This window comes from Triturus cristatus, chromosome 2_1 (assembly GCF_964204655.1).
Source record: "Triturus cristatus chromosome 2_1, aTriCri1.1, whole genome shotgun sequence".
Taxonomy (NCBI): Eukaryota; Metazoa; Chordata; class Amphibia; order Caudata; family Salamandridae; genus Triturus; species Triturus cristatus.
The window spans coordinates 890,686,598-890,710,073 of NC_140581.1; the positions used below are offsets into that span (position 1 = coordinate 890,686,598).

At 42.4% G+C, this 23,476-nt stretch overlaps 1 protein-coding gene across 3 annotated transcripts in view; it reads right to left on the reverse strand.

Moving 5' to 3' along the window:
• Window positions 1-23,476, reverse strand: part of TRPM6 (transient receptor potential cation channel subfamily M member 6) — a 671,614-nt gene that overhangs the window by 141,298 nt on the left and 506,840 nt on the right. For all 3 annotated transcript variants that reach the window (XM_085633062.1, XM_085633061.1, XM_085633064.1), the window contains 3 exons: window positions 21,784-22,937; window positions 6,282-6,394; window positions 2,582-2,711 (listed from right to left, as the gene is read on the reverse strand). In XM_085633062.1, the coding sequence (XP_085489188.1) occupies window positions 2,582-2,711; window positions 6,282-6,394; window positions 21,784-22,937 (1,397 nt within the window). The remainder of the gene's footprint in view (window positions 1-2,581; window positions 2,712-6,281; window positions 6,395-21,783; window positions 22,938-23,476) is intronic.

The following is a 23,476-nucleotide window of genomic DNA, read 5'->3' on the forward strand; positions in this document are numbered from 1 at the left end:
AATTTAAAGAAAAATATACATTTTCATATCTGGCTGGCTTTTCACAGTGTGGAGTTACAATTTACTTATAACTGGGCACTGGTGAAGTAGATGTCACATGACCTTCCCAGACGTACATCTAGAAAGCTTTAACTTGTATAGTTTTTAAGACAAACTGCTGAGAAATCCATAAATACAAAGGATCAATTTCACCTATAAAAGTGTATAATTATGAGCTGTGTCCTAGAATACATAATTTTAGCCTTTTTCTGCCACTCATTGAATAGGCACAGGAATGTTGCGGTAAGAATTTGACTGCTTTCAAACCAGCACTGCTACACTCTTCTGATGAAATATAGTTCTATACGTATCAAGGATTGCATTAGAAGGAATAACTGTAAGAATTCCTCCAGTGATCTAAATGAGCAGGTATCAGATACTGACCCAAGGGATATATACAAAGATGATTTAAAAGATGAACTCTATCATACAAGACTGCGAAGTCCACTATGCAATGCAAGAACAGACAGGAGAAAGGCCTACTAAAGCCATGAACTGCACCTGCATGTAATTGCTGCTGAATTGATATAGTGCTCCCACACTATTTGTCTAATACAAAATAGTAACTCTACACACAGAGGGGCAGATTTACAAGCCCCTTGTGACACCTTTGCGCCGCTGTTGCATCACTTTTTGTGACGCAGCGGCAGTGTAAACAATGCGCCACATTGCTGCCCATTTACATCGTGACGCGTCTAGGGAGATGCGTCACGTTGTAAAGCCCTGAGTCACATTATACCTGCATCAGGTATAATGTATGCGGGGTGGGCAGTCCCACGCAAAAAGTAATGTAGAACTGACGCAGTGAAATTTACATTTCACTGCGTCACTCTACGCCTTCACTGCGTCAAAATCCCTACGCCTGCTAAGACCAGGCATAAGGAATGACGCAGGGCTTTTTGAATGGGGCTCACCTATCTGTTGTGGCGAAGTGCTGGAGTAGCGTCACTTTCATGAGCAACTCCAGAAATGCATCACTTTTGTGCCAACAGATGCGTCAGAATTTCCGACGCTTCTGTTAATCCTTGCGCCATGGAGCACTGTATTGTAAATACAGTGCATTCTTGGTAGCGCAGGGACATTTGGCTCTGGCGCAAGGAAACTGATGCATCTATGCAGATGCGTCAGTTCCTTGTAAATGAGGCCCAGAGTTTCTGTACACATAGATTTACTTTGCATGGGCCTCTGTCTAAACGCAATTCTGCATTTTCAGGTGCATATTTGCGCCTAGTAGGAGGAGTTGTTATCCACATCTCCTCACATGAGAGCTTGAGGACATACAACTAAAATTACAACCTTAAAGGTACTCCGAGTAACTTTCAAGATACTTGCTAGGTGTAAATCCACCAAATGTAGTTCTACATAGGAGACCAGAAATTTTCGGTTACGCCATTTACATTTCCAAAGTGAAACTAATAATGGAACAGGCATCACCAGCCTCTGGAAATAGTGGAATAGACATCACCACCCTGATGAAGATAATACACACCGGATAAAGATTATGACTCAGAGGACATACATACCCTGGAAGGGGTGTGTGTGTGTGTGTGTGTGTGTGTGGGTGTGTGTGTGTGTGTGTGTGTGTGTGTGTGTGTGCGTGTGCGCGTGTGTGTGTGTGTGTGTGTGTGTTTGTGCTATGTAAGTGCTATAATGTGTCTTTAAGTATGGAGCAGTGTAAGATGTGACTTGAGTCGTGTTTTTGTAATTCATTATCAATGTACATGTCTGTAATTTTCTAAGGATGTGCATCTGTAAAGTTTATATTTTCACAGTGTGATTTGTATGAGAAATCAATATCTAAAGTTATCCGACCAATTTTGTTTAATTTTATATTTGTATTATTTATATTTTTGTAATATTTTTACTATGTAATTCATATGTGTGTCGGCAATGTCGTAAGTTAGATGACCACTGTTTTCTTTAATTTATTTCTGTTTTTTTGGGTGTATATTTTGTGGGTTTCATATAATGGATGCAGGTCATGGCAGCAGTAGTAAGGGAGGCAATGTTCTTCCTCTATGACTACTGTACTTGACTACATTAAATTTAGACTGATGCAGAAATATCAATAGGGGGTCCACAGCTCATCCGTATTCCTCTCGCTGCTCAAAGCTGTCTTCCACTTTGTGTTTTGACTGATTTGTTGGGTTCCGTGACTTGCTGCACGAACTTTCAGTTCCAGCCAGCAACACCTATTAGACGACTCATCTTCATCAGCCATGATACAGGGTCTATAAATTTAGCATCACTGCAGGTGTGTGAACATTAGAGAACCATACTATCCAAATGCCTTGGATGCCTCTGGGCAGCAAAAACAAAAGTGTGGAATCCGGTATCTTCCTTAGCTGGTGCCTATTGAAATTCTCTGCCTGTGGAGATGTGTTTGGTACTTACTAGCTTTTCCACTCCAGCAACTAAAATCCTACTCTTATGTGTATTATTCATTGTTTTAACTCTTAAGCTTTTTGTACAGTATTCTATCACTGATTTTGTGATGTTAGAACTTATTAACAATGCCTTTGTTAAATAAAGAAATACTTACTGAGCTGGCTGAAGTTGGTTACAGAAAGAAAATTCTTGTTGTGGTCTTCTTCCTCATCACACTGGAAGCTGCAGTCTGCCGGCTCTGAGCTCATTTGAGTGCTCTGGGAACACCCATCCACAGTAATGACCTGGAATAAAGAATATACAAGGCGCAGAATCAGTAGCGATTACAATGACTGCTTCAACACCCAGCGAATATTACTATGCAGCACTGATCTGTATATATATATGGATGGTAATGAGCGCAACTATACTCACTAGACCTGCCTGCTGTGTTCTAATTTTACAAGATTTTATAAAAAATCGAAAGCTTTATCATGGACAGGTCTGAGTTTACGTTTTGCATTATTAATGATTGTCTAATGTTCGGGTTCTGGTAGTTTCACTCAGTTTTCAGGTTTTTCAGATGTCTTCTAGCCTGAACGACTTCTCTGCATCATTTGAGTATGTACATGTATATTTCGACTCCATGTGAGCCTCCAAGAGCTATCTTACATTATATTCCTGTTCTGGTAAAATTCATGAAAGAAATCATGTTAATCCACAGGAAAATTGCACTTAGCCTATGTGCAACAAATTTGGATACCGATACTATTTTTTTCCAGAAAGTTAATACGGATGCAAATAATGTTTTCAATTACAAAATTACTATGAAATATTCTGATTTCAACATCAATAGTAATGCTAAGAAACTACAAGATGGAAGGCTTTTTAAGATGTGGAAACAGCATATGAATGGATGTTCTGCAGTTATTATTCAGAGAAAAAAATACCGGCCGTTAAAAAAAACTCATAACTAAACACATTTGATTAACTTTTCTGTTTCAAATTAAACCGTTACAGATGACATAAAGAACACCTAAATTACAGCCAAAATAAAATTGAAGACAATAAAAAATGAAATAAAGATCCTGCTTGGGCCTCATGGACAAGTTTCAAAATGGATTACCATAAATACTGGATTTAAGCAACCCTACATCTTTGAACCCATTCTTAGGCTGGCCTCTCTTTGAGCTTGTGTTTGTATGGATACAGTGTGCTTTAAAGGAGTAAACATCCGTCATGCTACAGACAGTTTATTGTAACATGTTACATCCCAGGGAGTCCTTCCCATTGCAGTTCGTCAGATGCATTGTTTTAAGCATGAAGCAGGGATTATTTGGTACACAAAAAATACATCTTCAAAAAAAAGCTTTGACTTTGTAAAAGCAATATATTCTCAATCAGAAGTAAATGTTTACGTGGAATATGATTTTAAAATTAACGATGTAAATGCTCCTTATTATGTGTTATGTTTTTTTTTTAAGAAAACAATATTTTGGTGTGGGAAAATGGCTACATAAAAAATCTAATATTTTCTTAAACGGCATTAACATGCTTTTCTTGATGAGCTGTGCCGCTACTTTACTCATGCTGCCACTTCATTTCTAAGGTTGGGTTTGCTAGTCCCTTTCCATTCTGAGCATGACCATCTCTGAGAATGTATGGGCACATTGGTCCCTAATCTCTGCTTTCTTTTGTGAACTGCTTTTACTCTGAAGTCTATACACAATAGTAAAGGTTCTACTGACTACTGCACATATGTAAATGTCCACTCGTATGTTTGTTTTTGTGAATTGACCACACACTTTTTGTGAACCAAATGTATCATCGTCTCTGATGTATGTAATCATAGCGTTCTCATCATGTACAGTCCAAATATGTAGCTTTCAGTTTAATCCGTTAATATAGATGCTGGTGATGAGTGTTATATAAGTCATGGCATAGCTGTTTTATTGCTAATTGAAGTATATAGTAGCAGTATCTATTCAGCTGTAAAGTTAGAATTTCTAAGCAAAATGAATACATTGTTGGAATGAGTATAATTAATTTAGAATGAATTGGGGGACTGTCAATCAGTAGGCATTGCAGGCACCCTTGTGTCATACTGCAAGGGTGCCTGCATTATAGGCAGGATTGTTTTTGTGCAGGCAGGCACAACTTCCTGCACAAAAACAATCCTGCCTGACACACAGGCACGCTTGCACCATGATGCAAGGGGGCCTGCATTGACGCAAGGCAGCACATTATGTGCCAGCGCAAGGAAATGACAGAAATGCACCATATAATGTTAAATATAGTGCGTTCCTGCCCTCTCCCTTTCATGCAGCGCAGAAGATGTCTTGCTGCGTTGCATCATGTGAAAGTTTGCTAAATCTGGCCCTACGTCTTTAGACTTATTGCCTTCAGATTCTGTGGGCAGTGGACAGATTCTCCTTTTTTAATGTGCACAAGTTTATATTGTCTTGTTTATGCAAAACAATGCAAACAATCTGCTTTGTAGACAAGCGCAAACGGAGTACAATTTACATGTCCCTTTTGGACAACACATTGTGGGAGAGCTTCAAAGACAATATGATCTTGTACTGTAGCATGTCATCCCAGAGTTTCGCACAGCGGCAGCATATACCTATATGAAATAGAGATGTACAGTCATTAAGGCACCTATTTGCTGGATGAAGCTCTCTCTTTGTTAATATGTGAGGGGTGCAATTCACCCACCTTCATGAGTGTAAATGCCTCACTATTTTAGAAATGTCATTGCTGTATGATTATGTTATAAATAAAATGTGTTTTTAATGATGTATTTCAAAATAAAACCTTCCTTTGCCCATTCACTTTAAAACTCCATAAAACTCTTTATTGGGATTGCCTGTGCTAAACTGATACAATCCACTCTAAGCTCAATCTAGTCAGGAATGTATTGGACATTAGTTTTTTCCACAGGGCAAATTTCTGCCCTTGTAGAAAATTACTTTTCCGCTTCTGAGTAAACTCTGTGGGATATTGTCGAATTAGTTGTTCATTGCTGTCTGTCCTGACTTCAAACTGCAAGGGCGATGATGGAAAAATGAATGTAGTTCCTTGAGGAGACACACACTGGGAGAATAGGGATTACTCCTTAAATAGATAGGAGGTTTCTGGATATGGCGGAAGTCCTGGGTGGCTGGTGTGCTGCTAGTGGGGTCATGTTCATGAAACACCCCACATTAAGGGTGAAGTGGATGACAGGTCTTGGAAAAGTGAGTCTCTGGAACGAGGGCCATAGGTGTAATATCCCTCGTGGCGGTAACTGAGCATTACCTCCTCGTCCATCTCCCTCTCACAGTCCTCATGTATGAGTTTATCTCCATTCATGCAGAACTTAACCAACAAACTTGACTTTTCCTTCCCAATGCAAGATGGCCCCCGTACCGCTGAGTACAAGTACCTTACTTCCTGGGAAGGACCACCTGAAAATATTAAAGACCAGATGGAAAAACGTGGGCCACAGGGAAAAGCCGGTGGGAACTCAGGACTGTGACGAGGAAGACATGGACTCAGAGTAATGAATATCACTGGTAAGTAACCGGGCAATCCTGGATGATAGTAGTAGTAGGATGCATAATACTGGCTTCTAAGAGGGTTTCATGCAGGATACTGGAAGTTGGAGCACGGGACACTGGTAGAATACTGGCTGTGGATTGCCAAACCTTCCAAAGCTTATTATTTATACAGCAAAAGATGGAAATTGACACGTTGCGGCAGGAATTTCATTGGTCAAAAAAAAATCCTGATAATGCCTAAGTCTAATTATTGATAAATAGCATACCCACTCCTATCACAAGTTCATAGTGCACCGTAAGATTAAGTAAAGCACAGAGATTCTTGGCACTTACAGGGACCTGAAGTTGTGTTGGCTTCTTTTCTTCTCTTGGGGAATTACATTTGCTGTTGCAAACTTTCTTTCTTGTACACACACCCTGATCAGGCTCCGATGGCTTGAAAAGCTCTGGAAAGTAAAAAAAAAAACGGGTTCTACCCTATAAATTCTATACAAAGTCCTGGAATGTATTTTTCACCCAATAAAGCAAATCACCTTTCAAAATTTTACCATGGACGAATTTATTTTTAGCTTATTCCCATAGTCTATGCTATGCAAATATAAAGGACAGTAGGACAAATTTCTGGCAACTTTGGGCATGTGAAACATCATCTTGACGCACAGGTGGCTTTACCACTTGAATCCACAGGTCACAATGAGTGATAACATGCAGTTCCAGTTTAACTGCACGGTAAAATAACAACGCCCCCTCCTTTCTGATCTGCAAAGTTTTGAATTTGGACATGTTCTCCCTGTACAAATTTCACCAGGTAATATTTGGCACAATCTGCACTGGAGAAAGATTGTGTGTCCTAGGGCAATTTATGCTGGATTCATCCAGAAAGACAATTTGCACCTAATTTGATATTTAGCATGGTACACTGATAGAGGCTGTTGGGGGTTACTGGCCTTTGAGGATTTTCGACAGTTCTATGGCAGATTTTTAATTAAAAACAATGTACCCAGTCTACACGGTGTTTAATTAAAAATCTGCCAGCTGCTTTGTTTTTTTCCTTTGTTTGATATTTCTGATGCCATTGTTTACAATATGAAGGCACCATTACTAAGAAGTGTTTAAAGTGTCAAACTGACCCTTTGGCACGAAGCAGCTGATGGATTCATCACAAAATTCCTTACATATCACCACACATCCACAGACTACTTAATAAGTATATCCATTGAAAAGCATGGATGGTCTAATGTCGATTCACTACAGGGGACATTGATCACTGCTATGCATACTACTGTACCAGCATCTCTGGGTGAAAGTGCTGCTGGCAGCCTCCCTGTCTTCGCAAATGGACACAAGCAGTACGGGTGTGAAATAGCTTCTAGGACTTTGTTACCTGCCGGTTCTACCATCATGATGTACTGTATATCTCATTTGGCACCATCACGCTAATACAACTCTCACCACGTACACCTTCACTCCCTAAATGCGCCCTTTCTGGCACCATCACGCTATTACAACTCTCACCACGTACACCTTCACTCCCTAAATGCGCCCTTTCTGGCACCATCACGCTATTCCAACTCTCACCACGTACACCTTCATTCCCTAAATGCGCCCTTTCTGGAACCTCCTTGCCCGCTTCCTCATGTCCAGTTGGGCTCTGTTTCCCTCTTGTCACTGGCCCTTGTTGTTGAGTCCTTCGAGCCTATCTGGCATCACAATGAGGTGTTGCCTATCTCTGCTTGCCACCACCTCCCTATCAATACACCCGCTGAAGCCAGTACCTTCACAGGGAAGCAACAAGCACACAGACATGGAGAGAGCAAGAAAGCAGAAGAAGGGAGCTACTGAAGGCACTGCTGCTCTCCTGAAGGCAAGGTGATGAAACGTGAGTGAGGAGTTTGCCTTTCTGCTTCCTGTATTTTGTCTGCTGTCTGTGCTTGGTGATGGGGAAGCTTACTGCTGGTACAAAATATGAGGAAGGGTACTTGACACTACAGATGTTTATGACGCACCTGTTCTGTGACTGATGGAAGCTTGAATGGCTGATGCCAATGTGGTGCCTGCTCTGCAAGTGAGGGGCCTGCGTTGCTGATGCCTGTCCTAATCCTGCTCTGTAAGCTTGCTCAGCAACCCCATCATGTGTTTATCTTGTGAGAAAGGGCAGCTTGCCCTGCTAATGACCCTGTGGTACCATCTGTGTGCTCAAGCGCAGGGACGTTCGCACTCCCGATGCCCGGGTGATGCCTGTTCTGTGAGGGAGGGGGCCTTACGCTGCAGAGGCCACCTGTGCCTGTTTTGTTAGCAAGGGAAACTCGAGATAATCTACTCGAAACATAAAAGCCAAAACAACTGAGATTGCCAATACTATTTTTTTAATCAAAGGAACCTGTTCCAGTTTCAACGACTAGTAAACGCGGCAGCTTAGGCACCCAGGATAACTGACGTCATGTACTTGAAGTCAATCCCCGGTCTTCACGCTCTGCCCCGAGTCTGGCATAATTCAATGAACATGGAGTCGGTCTCCCCTGGGCACAGCCTATCTCAGGATTAATGGGATTGGTGGAGGGGGGGAGGAAGGAGGAGATTTGCTAAAATGAAGAATCCTCGCAGACAGCACCACGCTAAACAATGTGTAGTTCGGTTCCAATTATAAACCTTAACTGTGGGTTTTATTGTTGTGTTTGGTGTTTAAATTACGCTTATTTCCTTCAAGAGGTTCTCTTTTAGTTTAATGTGTTTACACCGTGTTTTATTGTGTACCCAGTAAGCGATGATAGCATGCCAGCGTAGCAGTCACGCTAATCCCAATTATTACATGCCAAAACGAAACACATTGAATGTCTACTTTGCGCTGAGGTAAAGTTACACATGACAGAGACACGAAGGGCATATTTCTGGAGGCAGCACTTCATCAAACTAACTCCAGCAATTCTTTATCGCTGTGTGCATGCACGTGACCGTTTGCTTGGCAGAAGTCTCAAGCAGTGCACTGCGACATAAAAGTTGGCAAAGCATAGGAAACAGATTTCCCTTCCAAACATCAGTCTATTTAAGGAAATGTACTCTACCAAAACAAATAGTCACCGCGCTGTCATTAGATTCACTGGCAGGAGATAACTGCATCTTATTTGGGGCCTGAGGCCATACTTTAAAGGTAAGAAGAATGCACCATGAACATGCGTTCTGCCACAAAACTGCCTCTCCCATTAAAGAAGCATTAACAACACCAATATGTTTGGCTCTGTATAATGCAAAGACATTGATTCCAAAAAACATGCAGGGCGCAAAACTGCAGAAAGCACAGATACATCCTCACATGCAATTCATAAGTGGTAGAAATTGTTACATGGGCCAACACACAGTTGCACTACTTTTTTCACTTTTACCTGTTCTCTTTAACACTCCCAGGACCTCTCTTTTACGAAGCAGTCATATAGGGCCAGATTCAAACATTTGTACTCCCCCTTTCACGCAACGCAGCACCACAACTTTGCTTGCAGCCCTGCATTGCATGAAATATTAGTAAATGTGCCCCTAAATCTCTGCTTCTAAATAGGAAATTCTAAATTCACAGAATTTGCTTTACTATGCTTAGATCAATTTACTGTAATGGAATAAGCCACCACATGACCATCATTTCCACTTGAGTACGTTTAGAAAAGAGTACTGCGCAAGGTGGCCTACCTCAAGGGTTTTTCCAGATGGGAGACAATAGGTGTAGAACACCTGGGTGATGTATTGAGAGAAAATCCTTTGTGCGCTTCGAGATCCTTCGCCAAGAATATGAATTGGCAGATGTCAAACAATTGTGCTATGTACAGTTGGGACATGCGTTGTGGGTCCACAATCCGAAGAAGGTAGATCTCCCGATTCCTCCCCCCTGGAGGATCACCTGCTCACAGAGCCCATCCCAACCAAAGGTGTTTCTATGATCTATCGAAAACTAATAAATAATTCTCCATAGCTACTGGGAGGCCTCGGTAATGCCTGGGTCGGGTGGATCAGCTGAAAGTACTCCACAGGGTGTACTACTCGTGCACCACCCTACATATATTTGGGCATCGACAGCATAAACGCATGATTGACGGCCTGGTGTGTTGCATGATTGTCCAGATATGCGTTTAATGTCTAACCTACATTATTAGATGGTCATAGAGATACCCTAAGTAACCTATATCTTTGGTCTGTTCCTACAAGGAATTCGATTCAATGATGAATAAGATATCATTGCTGGCTGTATTTATTTACTCTGTCTCTCAAATGTATGATGAGCAACTGTTTAACATAAAAAGTTTAGGAAAGAGGTGGGTAAAATGGCAGAGAGATGTGTAAAAGGGTGTGTGGCTAAGTTAAAGTTTTAGGAACACCCACAAAATCTGACCTTTTTACTATTCAGAACATATTTGCATGTAGCCCCAGGCTCAGAAAATGCTCCTAAATGTACATCAGCAAAGTTGGTCTAATCTCTAATCCTGGGAAAGGGATCAGCACAAAAGGTCAATGGGTTCTTGTGAATAAGTGTTTGCACATAGAACATTATGGTCCAAATGGAGAAGAAAATAGGGGCAATAAATACAATGCCATCTAACTACCTAATCAGTAGGATTTTTCATGCACATGTCCGGCAATTTATGAGACGTGTAGGTTTCATGGACCTACACCTGCAAAAAAGGTTTTGTGTGTCACACACAAATTGGTAATTTAAAGACAAGGGAAGACGTATATCTACTTTGTTATAGCCATGATTTACTGGCGTGCGTAGCAAAACGTTAAGAATTTGCTCCCCTGACATTATCTATCCATTTTAGCATATTTCTGACGTGAAGTTTATGGGATTCAGTCATAGATTTCACTGAGTACTGAAATAATTATAATTTCCACATGCGGAACTCTAAGCAGGTGTAGAATTTAACATGCATAAAGAGAATGCAAATCTGCATTTGGATATTTATCTTTTTTATTTCTTCGAGTGGAAAACATTTTGCTATTGAGAAATTCCTCTATACTACACCTATTTGCAATATGACAGTGTGCCCTATGGATTCCAACAATAGATTCGCACATTGTCTTGCATGCAACATGAGTGGTGTTAGAAATGGGATTTCTGGTTTGCTAAGGCTTGCGCCAAAGTCAGGCAGGAACCACCACTCTAGTCAGGGCAAGGGAGTTACATGCAAAGATAACCCCTGCTCACCCCCTTGGTAGCTTGGCACGAGCAGTCAGACTTATCCCGGAGGCAATGTGTAAAGCGTTTGCGCAACACACACACAGCAACAACACACTAGGCACGCCACAAAAGGAAATCCACACAAGGTTATATCAAAAATAGCCTTTGTATTATCATAAAACACATTAGAATAGTAATCACACAATATATATACACTGTGCCAACTGACACTAGGCAATATTTACAAGGGATTACTTACACATGACAGGGCTACTTGGACCACTATCAGAACCATCACAAGGTGAACATAGTAAATGTAGAACTTATAATAAACGTAGAACACGACCAGTAATTATTGGCAAACACTGTACTCAGCATTATCCTGTAAAACAAACCATATTATGCACAGCATCACATCAGGCGCAAAATACGTTATACGCCCACCTCCTAAGCCTAAACATATTAGACCATAACCTCCTAAGAATAACTCATATTAGGTATAAATCACAGTGGAGAATAACCTCACAAGCATAACACAGTACGCAAATAACCTCATAGACATAAACCACATTAGAGGCAAAAACCAGGGTGCATAAATCACAGTACATGAATCACATTACCTGCACACCACAAAAATCACATTAGGGCCTGGCGCCCTATCCACCTAACAGTCCCTTTGGCCAACTGGCCTTTTAGAGGGCTCAAATGCCCTATGTCCCAAATGTCAGGACGGCTGCCAATGCAGAAGAATGCACAAGTGCGCAATTGCGCTGGGGCACAGAAGTGTACCTCACTCCTGTCTCACTAAAAATGCCCCCAAAGAAATGTTGACCTAAACGTTGCAGCTGCCGCTAGTTGCCGTGCAGCTGTGATGCAAAATGTGGGCCTGGGCACTCACTGTGCCCTTTGGGTGGGTCTCCTATCATAAAAAGGCTGGCAAACATTGCCCGCTACGGCGGCGCAACTGACAAATAACCATGAGGCCCTGCTCTGGGGCTCTCTGCACAACATGCACCACGTTGCAGCTGCCCGCGCTGGTGCGGCGCAGCTGTGCGTACATCAAAGGGGCCCTGGCACGATTGTGCCACGCGGGCTCTTGAAACAAACATGCCCAATGTTGGAGCGGCCGTCTGTCAGGCGGGGCCGCCCATTAAATGGCACTGACAATGTGCCTCAAAAGGCACCAACAACATAGAGCCCCCACTCACCGGTCTCTTCTCTTCCTGGGCGGGGTCCTGGCACTTCTGCCTTTACCCAGTCCCTCTCCTCTCGCTGCTGGCATCGCGGGGCTCTCCCTCGCAATTGGGAGCCCCGCGTCACTGTCTGCATGTTCAGGAGGGCCCCCGCTCCTCGGGAACTCTCTCTCCTTCCTTCGTGGCGTCTCCGGCAGGCGGGACTTCCTCTCCCGGCTCGCCAGATGCGTCGAAGCCCTGCCCACAGTCAGGCAAGGCTGCCTGACTTCCGGTTCCTCCGGACTCTACGCGGCGGTTCTCCTCTTCGGCCGCAATGCGGGGTGGCACCCGCTCGAAAAGCAAAAACATGAAGCGGGGTGGACACCCGCTCACAAGACACCATAACGCAGGGTGGGCACCCGCTATTTTGAAAATATATAAAGCAGGGTAGGCTCCCGCTCGTCGGCACAATGCGGGGTGGGCTCCCGCTTCTCTCCCCTCCATTAGGGGGAATCCCCACGTCGGGATTCCCTCGGGAAAGATTGCAGCTCAGTGCTGCGGAGCCCTCGTGCTCCTTCTTCCTGGCAGGGTAAAATATAGCGCTCCCAAGGCGGTAGAAGTCCTGAAGGTCCTGTGGAAGGCAAAAGAAAAGCGCTTCACAGGGCGAAGGAGTCCCAGCAAGTCCTTAGGGACCAAGGGGGCAATGCTGGGCCCAGGGAGGCAAGCCCTCATGGCGGTTCCTCTTGGGCCCAAGCAGCAGCATGCCCCAGCAAGGTCAGAACAAGAGCTGAACTATTTCAAGGGGTCACAGTCCCTACATTTATACCAAGCATTCCTTTGTCTGTAGTGCAGGGCATGGGGGAACCAGATGCAACTGGTTCAGGGGGGATTTGGAGCACTTTGCTTTCCAAGCTCCTCTTCCCCTTTGCTAGGTGATCAGATGCACCACAGGGGGTGGAGCCAGCATTGTCCAGGCTGGGCACAGTCCTATTCAGGGTCAGGGGATTACTTCTCCCACTACTCCCAGCACAGATGTCCCATTCAGCCTAGTGCTGACTCACCCTGCCCCTCCTGGAACCACACACACCTCCCAGCCCCTGTCACTCACAAGCCAGACATGCAATTCACATCAGGCAGGCAGACACATAGCAAACAGATGTGCCAACTTCTAAAAGTGGCATTTCCCATAGCCATAACAAATCTGCGCACACCATTGCGCAGCATTTATTCTCACAATTTCATACATACTAAACTCGACCATGCTGCTCCTCCCATTCCAGGAATTACCACTGACACACTTAATCAGGGAATCCCCAATGCATTCCTATGGGAGCACAGGTCAGCCTACCTAATGTAACACAGAGAGCGCACGCACTTTATACTGGACCACAGTGCTACAGTGTCCAGAGGCCTAAAACCACCAACACCAGGTCACAGAAAAGGCAAAAGGTTTAGGGGTGAACCTGCCAAAAAGAGCCAAATCCAACAAGTGGTTTTCAGTGTAAATCGGGGATGGGAAACAACTTTCTATATAGTTACAACTATCCAAAAATGTGCACGTTTGCTGGTGTTTGAACGCTCCCTCTTGAATACATATGTTCTCTAAATCTCGCCTTGTCCATGAAGTAGATATTTCCACTACTGATCCCTTATTTATATCATTAATTGCTGCGGGGGTCCCATCTACTTTATGCTTCAACCAGAATTGCATAGTACTTTGGTAAAATATGTCACCTGATTGTTCGAACTCCAAAAATCAAGGGTGTAATCCAGCAGCATCTCACAAGGTAACGAAAACAATTCTCGATTATCACCATGACATTTAGCAACTTCGTGCATTTGAATTCCATTATTGGCCCCTCTTCTAACTAAGCCAGGTCAGAATTTTGGGTTCCTCCCTTTACACACCTAGGGCCCGATTCACAAAAGTAATCTGAGACAACATCCTAACTTTACGACTTCTGTATTCACAAAGGGCATTTAGGAGTAGTAAAGTTGGGAATCAGGATTTTGTCTCAGATTACTTTTGGGAATCGGGCCCCATGTTCATATTTCTGTTTGGCCTCAATATCCGCGTGACCTGTCATTCTAGCAGTCATACTTCGAGGGACACTAACACAGTGTGTAAGGAAACTGGCCTATCCAAATGTAGCAACTCGTTAAGTCCACTAATCATTCCCTATGAAACGCATTCCAACAAGCGCGGTTAACATTAATTAAATATTTATTATAATGCACCATGTGGAAGCTAAAGGCTACTAAATATCTTATTATTTTCAGATTGTATCTACTTCATTTCCCATTGTCCCATTGATTTAACCGTAGTTATAAAACCACCTTTTGGCTATTCCGGGATATCAGTATGGGCCTTTTTGACATTGTTCTAACTATGGGCAAGACAAGTTTCCTACTGTAATAAACTCCTCTAGGCCTTCAGACATGTTAAAAATGTTCAACTGCTCCACACTCCTGTCATATTGTTTGAGAACATCCAGACGCTTTTTACAGATTCTATTAGATGCAACTAATTTCCTTACACTGGAAAATCTTGGCTACCTGTGTCTGCTCTTCATTTTCTTTGAGAATGTCATTCGCTACTACTTCACATGAGGACTAATTTTTTCCCCTCACAATCTTCATCAATCTGTTAGAAATGTCTAGCTTCTCCATAGCCTTAACCAAATGATGACATACTCATAACTTGGCCTAGGGGTCCTTAGAATTCACGAGTCATAAAACTTCAGACAAGTATGAAGGCTATTTCTGATCCTCTTTTGGAAATTACCATCTTGTGCGAGGGATACTCTTGGATTTCGTCCTTGACAGTTTTTGCTAGCTGTAGAACTCTGTGCGCTTTACCTCTGCTAACCAGTGGTTATGTGCCTGTGCTTTTAACATGATGCAATTGTCACACCATTAATTGGCAACTTTAATTTACCTATAAGCCCCTATTATATGCTACAGAGTGTATGGAGGGCCTGTAAGTTAAATGTTACCAGTGAGTTGCAGCACCCATTGTGCCACCCACTGCAGAAACAAGGCAGCATGACTGTAGGCCTGATGTGTGGCACAGTTCTGCAGGTTTTCACTTGTGTGCATGGTTTCACTGCAAATTCGACTTGTCAATATAACCCCTTTTACAGGCCTAAATCCTCCTTTTGAATATTATTAAGTCATCCCTAAGAAGGCTTTGCTGCTCAAAAGGCAGGGGGTCTGCTATTTAAGGGTAGGCCGTGGTGAAAATTAGTGTTAAACATGTCCTTACAGTGAAAAGGCCCAAAAGGTTATTCTCACTGTAGCAGGGTTGACTGTTCCATAGGAAAGCATTGGGATACAACTTTACATTTAATATTACTTTATCCGCCTAGGAAACAGCTACAGAGTTCATTCGTGGGGTTTTTACAATATTTATTACCAGGCCAACTCATTGGTAAAGTTGTATTTGCAATAAATATTTTAGAAAAGGTATTTTTGGAAAGTTGCCTGTTATCTGTCTAAAGCCACTAGAAACCCATTTGGATGAGCTTCCAACTGTCACAGAGGTTTGACCTTACTCCCAGAGCTGAGGCAGAGGCCTTAGGTGTGGGGAGATGTTCTGTTCCTCTGACGAGCAGACCATCTGGGCTGGGTCCAGGAACTGAACAAATTTCAAAGAGGCCTATTCTGTCACAGGTAGATGTAGCTAACACCTGGACCTCTCCCTACCTTTGTCACCCAAGCCAGCCAAGCACCAAGCCAAGTTGGAAAGGAGTTGCCCCCAGAGTCAGTTTGAGGGACTACAGATGAGGGCTTGCTTATTTCTCTGGCCACACCTCTTGATTGGGTATAGGAGCTCTGCACATGTGAAGAAAGGTTCTGCCATGTTTGTTTTAGGAAGAGAGAGGCACATTAGAATTGTTTACAATACAACAACCCGGAGGTGTTGCAAAGGTAGATAGGGTCACTCCGGGAGCCATTACCCTATTAGTTACGGATTGTCCAGGGGTTACACCCACTCACATGCTGCCAATAGGCATAAATGTGGCACCCACTCAGAAAACTGCTGGACTGGTGGAAGATTCAGAAGAAGGCCTGTTCTGCGGCCTTAAGACCTGAAAAAGACTGGGCCTGCTCTCCCTAGAAACCCAAAAGTGACTCCAAGCGTCATAAAACTGACCTCATATTTGAGCTTCAGGGACACAACAAGCTTCATTGTGTCTTTTTCTACATTATCAACTGACTAGTTCCAACCGGACCTGCCCTAGATCCTGTTGCTGGCTTCTGCTAGAGTGAGACTTGAACCCAAAGTGTTGGCCCAAAGGTGCTGGGCCCTTGATTGGTGTCAATGTGTATGCCTAAGGTTTCCTGAAACATGGAACTTAGAATTTTTTGCCAATATTTTTCTCTGAGAAACGACGTGGGACAGGGACCAACCTGCCAAAATGAACCAACAAGGGAGCATCGCCACTGGGATTGAGTCACGTTCTTCTCTGTAGTAGCAAATCTGATTCAGCTGCACCACTGTCGACCAGCATCCGACACGTTGAACCTTCTTTGGCAACACCCTGCAGCCTTGCATCACTGAGGAGATCAAAGCTCCAGAAAAGTTTCCAAGTCAAACTATAGAAAGCTTCACTGGAACAAGTGGGTGCCTGCATCTGATCGAAGTCAAAAGCTTTTTTGGGTGCGAAACCTGAACTTTTTCCATGCTGAGACTTCGTCCTTCAGCTCCCCCTAGTTGATGAGCTCATTTTCTGCTATAGCCTGCTGCCATGCCCACTGAAGACTTTCTACTTCATTACAGTTTCTATGTATGAAGGTAACGTTTTCACAGAGACGAACCTGATTCCTATATCCAACCCACTCTTCATCCCGGTCAGCCTTAAACTTTACCCTGGTCCTGGTCAAGCACAACCAGGATGTCCGACGTTGCCTCTTAACGCTGTTTTGTGTCATATTTTAATTAAAACTTTAAATATTCATTAACATTTTATAAATTGGTTTGGAATTTTTCTCATGTTGTGTTTTGCCTTAATTACCGTTTGAGTACTGCATACATACTTCACAAATTGCCTCTAAGTTAAGCCTGTCTGCTCTGTGCCATAGCTGCCAAGGGGTTGAGGTCAGGTTAATTTAGTGACTTTAAGGGTTCACCCTTACAATAAGTGTGCTTATTATTTGAGGTGGGTACTCTCACCACTCAACTAATGCCTTAATTTCTTAGATCCTCAATGCAATTACCTTATTCAGATAAATTGCTTCTATCATAAGTTGTCTTTTGATTATTTCTTTGAACTTTACCACCCCCTTTCACAGTGTGCCTAGATAGAACTGGATGCCTCTTTTTGCGGAATATGCACACAAAATGTGTCACGTCCTTCAATACAAGCAAGACTTTGCTTAATTCAAGAACTGGAGCATGAATCTACAAATGATATGTTATACAAATCTCCAAATCATATAATTCAAGGTTACAGATTACAGTGTACCAGAAAAAGTATTCCGACACAATTTAGGGGCTTCTCCATTCTTTCTGAATGAGAATGATGAGAACAATAAAGTTCTAGGTGGTACATTAGTGGGCAGTCTTTTTGATATTTCTTTTTTGACCTCGTGTTTGGTTCAGTTTCTCTTGAAAATATTTACTACTTTTGCCCTACTCATTTGTTAATTGAACAAAAAACATCTTTATTATTTCATTAGGTTCCTGAACATGACCTGCTATCTTGTCGGAGGACATAAAATATTGACTATTCTTATGTGCTTTCCAATTTCACACCTCCTCTCTTTAGCCTTGCATTTTACACTGACTCCAATAAGTCTAGTTCAGGTGTTAAGTCATGATGCCAACTGATCACCTGTTTCTCCTCTTCACTCCTTCCCATATTGGATGCTTTCAATAAACTATCTTCTTCTCCCCAACGTAGGCAGACATCTGTCTCTGACTTCTATGTATCCTTTTTCTTCCTTTCTGCCCTACTATAACTGTAGAATTGTGCCACTGTGTTGAAAACATTAAACAGTTCCTGTGTCCGCTAAAACGTATGCCATACTTTCATTGTATTTCTTAGCAATAGTAGAGGGGACACATGTTTTGGCAATCTTGCCCCTTGACATTTTCTTGTTTTTTTGTCCTCTATGTGATATCTTTCATGTTTTGAACTAATCAAAATAAACTCATAATGGTCTTCATGATTTGTTCTTTCAAAGCATTGTGAATCTTTTCTATTGCTTTGCTTCAGTTTATTATCTTTGTAATTTATTTGTGACAGCTCACGTACAACTTAATTGGTTAAGACCAAATTCAGGAACATGATCTGATTAGCCCTTAGTTCACAAAAAGACTAACATCAGTGCTTCCAGATATCTTGGTGCAATAGTATTATCAGTTGAGTCGTGAGTTGTGGAAAATAAACTTTCCAGTGAAGATGCTTTATTTTATGTTTCTCGCTTAACGTTTCAGAGAATCCCAGTATTGCTGCTGCCCAATGTTTCTCCTAAAGAGGGTGTCCTGAATATTTCACATTATGATTTTTCAAATCAAGGCTGTAGTTTCACTTTGCAATCTCATATCTTTTAACAAACTGGTCTTCAGTTCTGCTGGCAGCGGGTGGGTAATAGACATGTGATTATAATTTATGCAGAAGATGTTATGGAAGTGCGAGACAGTCATCCTTTTGGCCCTGATCACCCCCATTTTGTTGCTTGGTACTGGTGGTAACTGACTCTGACTTCACCCTGGGCTCTGCTTTCCAGGCCCAGGGCTCTGATTATAAGGATATGCAAATTAGGTGTAATTATAGTTGGTACTGGCAGCCTAGCTGTAAGTCCCTATTATATAATAAGGCATGTAGGGTTAGAGGCCCAGAAGACTTAATGCACTTATGTGTGCACTAATGTGGTGCCTGCTATCACTTTAAAGGCAAAACTGCCTTTCAGGCTGCCTTTATCTTTAATTTAAATGCACATTCAACTTTGGATTTAAAGGTACTTCCAATGTCTTTAACCACCTTATGTTTACATATAAGTCACCCCGAAGGTATCCCCTAGGTGCCTCACAGGTATGGAGCCTTGTAACTATCAGCAGGGACATTATAAAATAAGTTTTTATAAGCCCTGTGAGGGAAAACTGTCAAATTAGTTGTTCACTATTGTAGTGAATGGCTGCATAGGCCAACATTGAGGTATTTTATTAAGTATAAATATTGAAAGGAGCCAACGAAAAATATACTTCAATGTATCAAATTAATAGTTCATATAAATACAACAACTTGCCACTGATTTACAATAACCGTTATAAAAAATAAGTTATTAAACTTTCAATTCTGTGAGCTAAAATCCAGCTTTCCTGCTGACCAGTCCTGATTGGTCAGCCTTTCCCAGGCTGAGCCAGAGCTGCTTGATGAGGTGTGAAGTGTTCTGTCAGAGTAGACAATGGATTTCCTGTGGGTGGCGAACTTTAGCTGCAGAAGCCAAAAGACAGGAAGGGTGATAGGGAGCCAAACTGGTCTTCAAAGGGAAAATTAAAGTCTTGGACCAGCACAGACTGAGCCCCACATCCTGCACCCCCAGCCCTACAGAAGCCTCAGTAATAAGATTATTCAGGGGGTTGGAAGGTGTGTGTTAGTGAAACTTAGCCACACCAGTGGGTTGGCTGAGCCTGATTTAACCTTCAAGGAGACACATTCTGCATTTTGGATTTTGTGAGAATACTGCTTTCTGGGACAAGAATATGTCACACTTTGGTGGAAGTGGTTATACCCGAGGGTGGCATCCTGCATCCCATTGGTGAAGGGTACCCCCCTGCTTGACACCCAGAAACTTCAAATAAATATGAAAGAGCTGCGTTGCAACTCAGGTCTGCTGCCTTAAACAACAAGGAGAAGAAGGACTGCCCTGCTGGAATCTGATTATGCACCCAAAGTACTGCACTGTGAAGGGCTGCACCTGCTGCACAATCTGGTACAATATCCCTAAGGACTTGGCCTTGCTTCAAGAAGGATTAAGGAGCAGAATCCCTGCAAGCTACAGGTTAGCCGAGCCCACCTGCATCATCTCCATCAAGAGTCCCCTTCCTGGAATGAGAACAGTGGACGTTTAAGGATTTGGCCAGATATATTGTGGGAATTGTATTCCAGACATTCCAAGAGCCATCATGGAGATTCCAGGCCCTTGGATTTGTGTTTTGGACACTTTAAAATCTCAAGAGGAACTTCAGGAAGAAGTGCTAGAAGTTTGGGGAAGTTTTGGGAACTTTCGGTCACAAAACTCCATAAGGTGACTGACTTGACGTCGAGAGTCAAGCTGGTAACCTTCTACCGCAACCAGGTCTGGATTTCAGGTTTGCCCCACTAAAAGCTACGGAGCTCCAGAGTTCCAGGATTTGACCGAGGCCTCGCGGAGAAGCAATCTGACGACATTGCATTGAAATTGGCCTGCTGGAGGGGACCACTTGACAATGAGAGAAAAATCCTCCAGAAAAGTTTCTAAGTCCGAAGGTAAAACTTTTACCAGGGCCTCCCGCTGAGTGTATCAAACTTGGGCTCCATCGCGGTTAGCCTCAAAGTTTGACTTTGTCCTAGTCAAGAGCGACCAAATGTCCTAAAGTAGGGCTATATGTTTTAAAGCACTGGAAAGTGTTTATTCTTTAAAACTTCATATCTCTGGTTTCCTATTTTGGATTTTTGTCATTTTGGAGTCTATTTGTTTATAACAATATAAGCTATTCTTATAAGTTGGAGTTGGATTTTTAGTGTGTGTTGTGTCTTACTTTTTTAATGTATTGGTGTTTTCAAATGCTTTACCCACCTGTTTCCTAAGTTAAGCCTGTCTGTTTGTTGCCAGCTAGGGAATAATTTATTGAGACCCTAACTGAACCTTTTATCGTGTTTGTGGCCTTATTTGGAGTGGCAAGTCACTACTTATTACTACTAATAATCCACTTTGCAACAGGGAGAGATTCAATTGTTTTTCGAAGCACACTAAAATATAAGGTGGTGCCTTAAAGAAGTTTATATTTTCCATCCGCTACGTATGCTAATATTTTTTTAAAGCTTGTGGCATGTGTACACTCTGCGTTAGATTAATTGCATATCTCTTTTAAGCTTCAAACATTTTTCCCAAAAACCCAACAATGTTTGTGTGTTATGTTTTTCTGAGATTATATTAAATTCAAAGAAAATAGTAGCTGTAGTACAGTAGAAACATACCTTTCTGACTGAACACTGGCATTTTGAAATGTGTCTTTGAAAAACAATCTAAACTGTGTGGCCAAGATTGCTCAAATAATTAAGTGGTGTCACTTAATCATGCTATATTAGTTATTGGTCAAAGTTTCAAGGTACATATGTAGACAGCAATTCAGTGATAACATCTTGTTATGGTTGGTCTAATGACTGGAACCACAACACATTACTTCTGGCAGTACTGCTGTAAAGCCCATGGAAGATATAGAGCCATAATGTGATCCACCAATGCAGGGACAGTGCAAACCTACATAGTAAAAGTAAAAAAAGGTACTTGCCTTTAGTTGAGCTGGTTTCGACTTTACCCATATTCTCCAACTTGCGGGACTTGAAACTAGCAGCCTTGCAGAAAGTCCAATCTTTGCGGAGAGGATTGATCCAAAAAGAAGTGCTCTGCCGTCGCAAGGAATCACACTCTGAATTGTTGCAGCTGTGTGCCGATTTCCCAAAGCTGAAAGCAAAGGATTTTGACTCTTTTATTTTGACTCTCCGGGGGATACTATTGCTACAGATCATCTCAGTAGCATTGTTAGTCTCATGCACCATTCCCTCCTGCATTTTCTTCTGTGTGAACACTCCGGTTTCATCCCCTTCGGAGAATGCCCAATTCACATAGCCACCACTTGCATCCTCACTGGGAATATCTAGAGGGAGGGACGTCTGTGAATTTTTGTTGTAGACTTGTAGGGTTTTGTTGAAGGCGTGTTCCTTTGAAGAGTGCTTTATTATCGTCCCATTGTTGAGTAGTGTTGGCAAGTTAATAGACTGATCCCAGTTGCAATCTTGATGTTCCCAGTCATGATTCACAGATAGACTCCGTAAACTTAGTTCTAGTGGAACATTGCAAGCATTTGTTTGTCTGTTTCCGGCTGACAAGTCTGCCTTGTTTTCAATTAGGGTATTAGGCTGGTGGAAAACATCATCATCAAGTGCCCCATCTTGACCTGGAGGGACAAGTAGAAAGTTTCCATAGTGAGAAGATTTGTTTTCTGAAGATACCCCAGATGTTGCTGTGTCACTTTCTATTTCATGCTCTTCCTGGCCACCGACGGCACCCTTACTTATTTCTTGAATGGGGCTATGGCATTCAGATGGCCACTGGCTCCTTGCCATGGTTCTAAGCAGTGACGGTGGCATGCTGTAATAATTGTACTGCTTGTCACTGATACCATCCAAACTATCCAAAGTTTTGGAGTACATAACATTGCTCCAACTGTGCGGGAGCTTTTTGCAGGCATGGCGACTGTTATCCACCAGCATTGCTTCCTCCACTTGTAATGTGTCCACAGCAGAGATCACTTTCAAGGTGTCCACTGTTAAGGCTGAGAGGTCTTGTAGGTGTCCTAGCTGGCTGTCCAAGGAAATCAAGGCATCTTTAATGTAAAACACCTTCTCATTCACTTCCTTCAGCTGCTGAAACATCTCTTCTACTCTGAAAAGAAAGAATATGTGATTTGATTATTATTAGATTTTTTTACTTTCCCACCATGCCCACTTTGAAAAGGTAAATAAATAATTAAGGCATGGTCAACATTTGGCAAGCTGTCACAATTTTTCTGCGTTGTGTAATGTGAAGAGACAATGGATATGCTATACAAACACAGGCTTTAATGGTACAAGAACATCGTGGTTGCTAGTATCTTGAACTTAACACGTTCAGAAGCAACATTTACATAGTGGGAGTATTGGTCCTGAGGTACTGATAAGGGCAGACAACACAACTATGCGTTCAACTGACCCTTATTTGCCAGAGCTAGAAACAAATATTTGATGCGGAGTAAAGGGTTGCTGATCAGTTTTCTGGATATGCAATATTATGTCCAAGATTTTACAAGCAGCAAAAGGCTTCTGCCATACAGGTGAACTAAGTTTTACACTTTGGGAACAGTGTAGAGCAATATGAAATATTGCCCATTGTGTATTCTGAGGGGCCATATGCACAGCCACCAAACTCATCTGGGGTACCGCTAG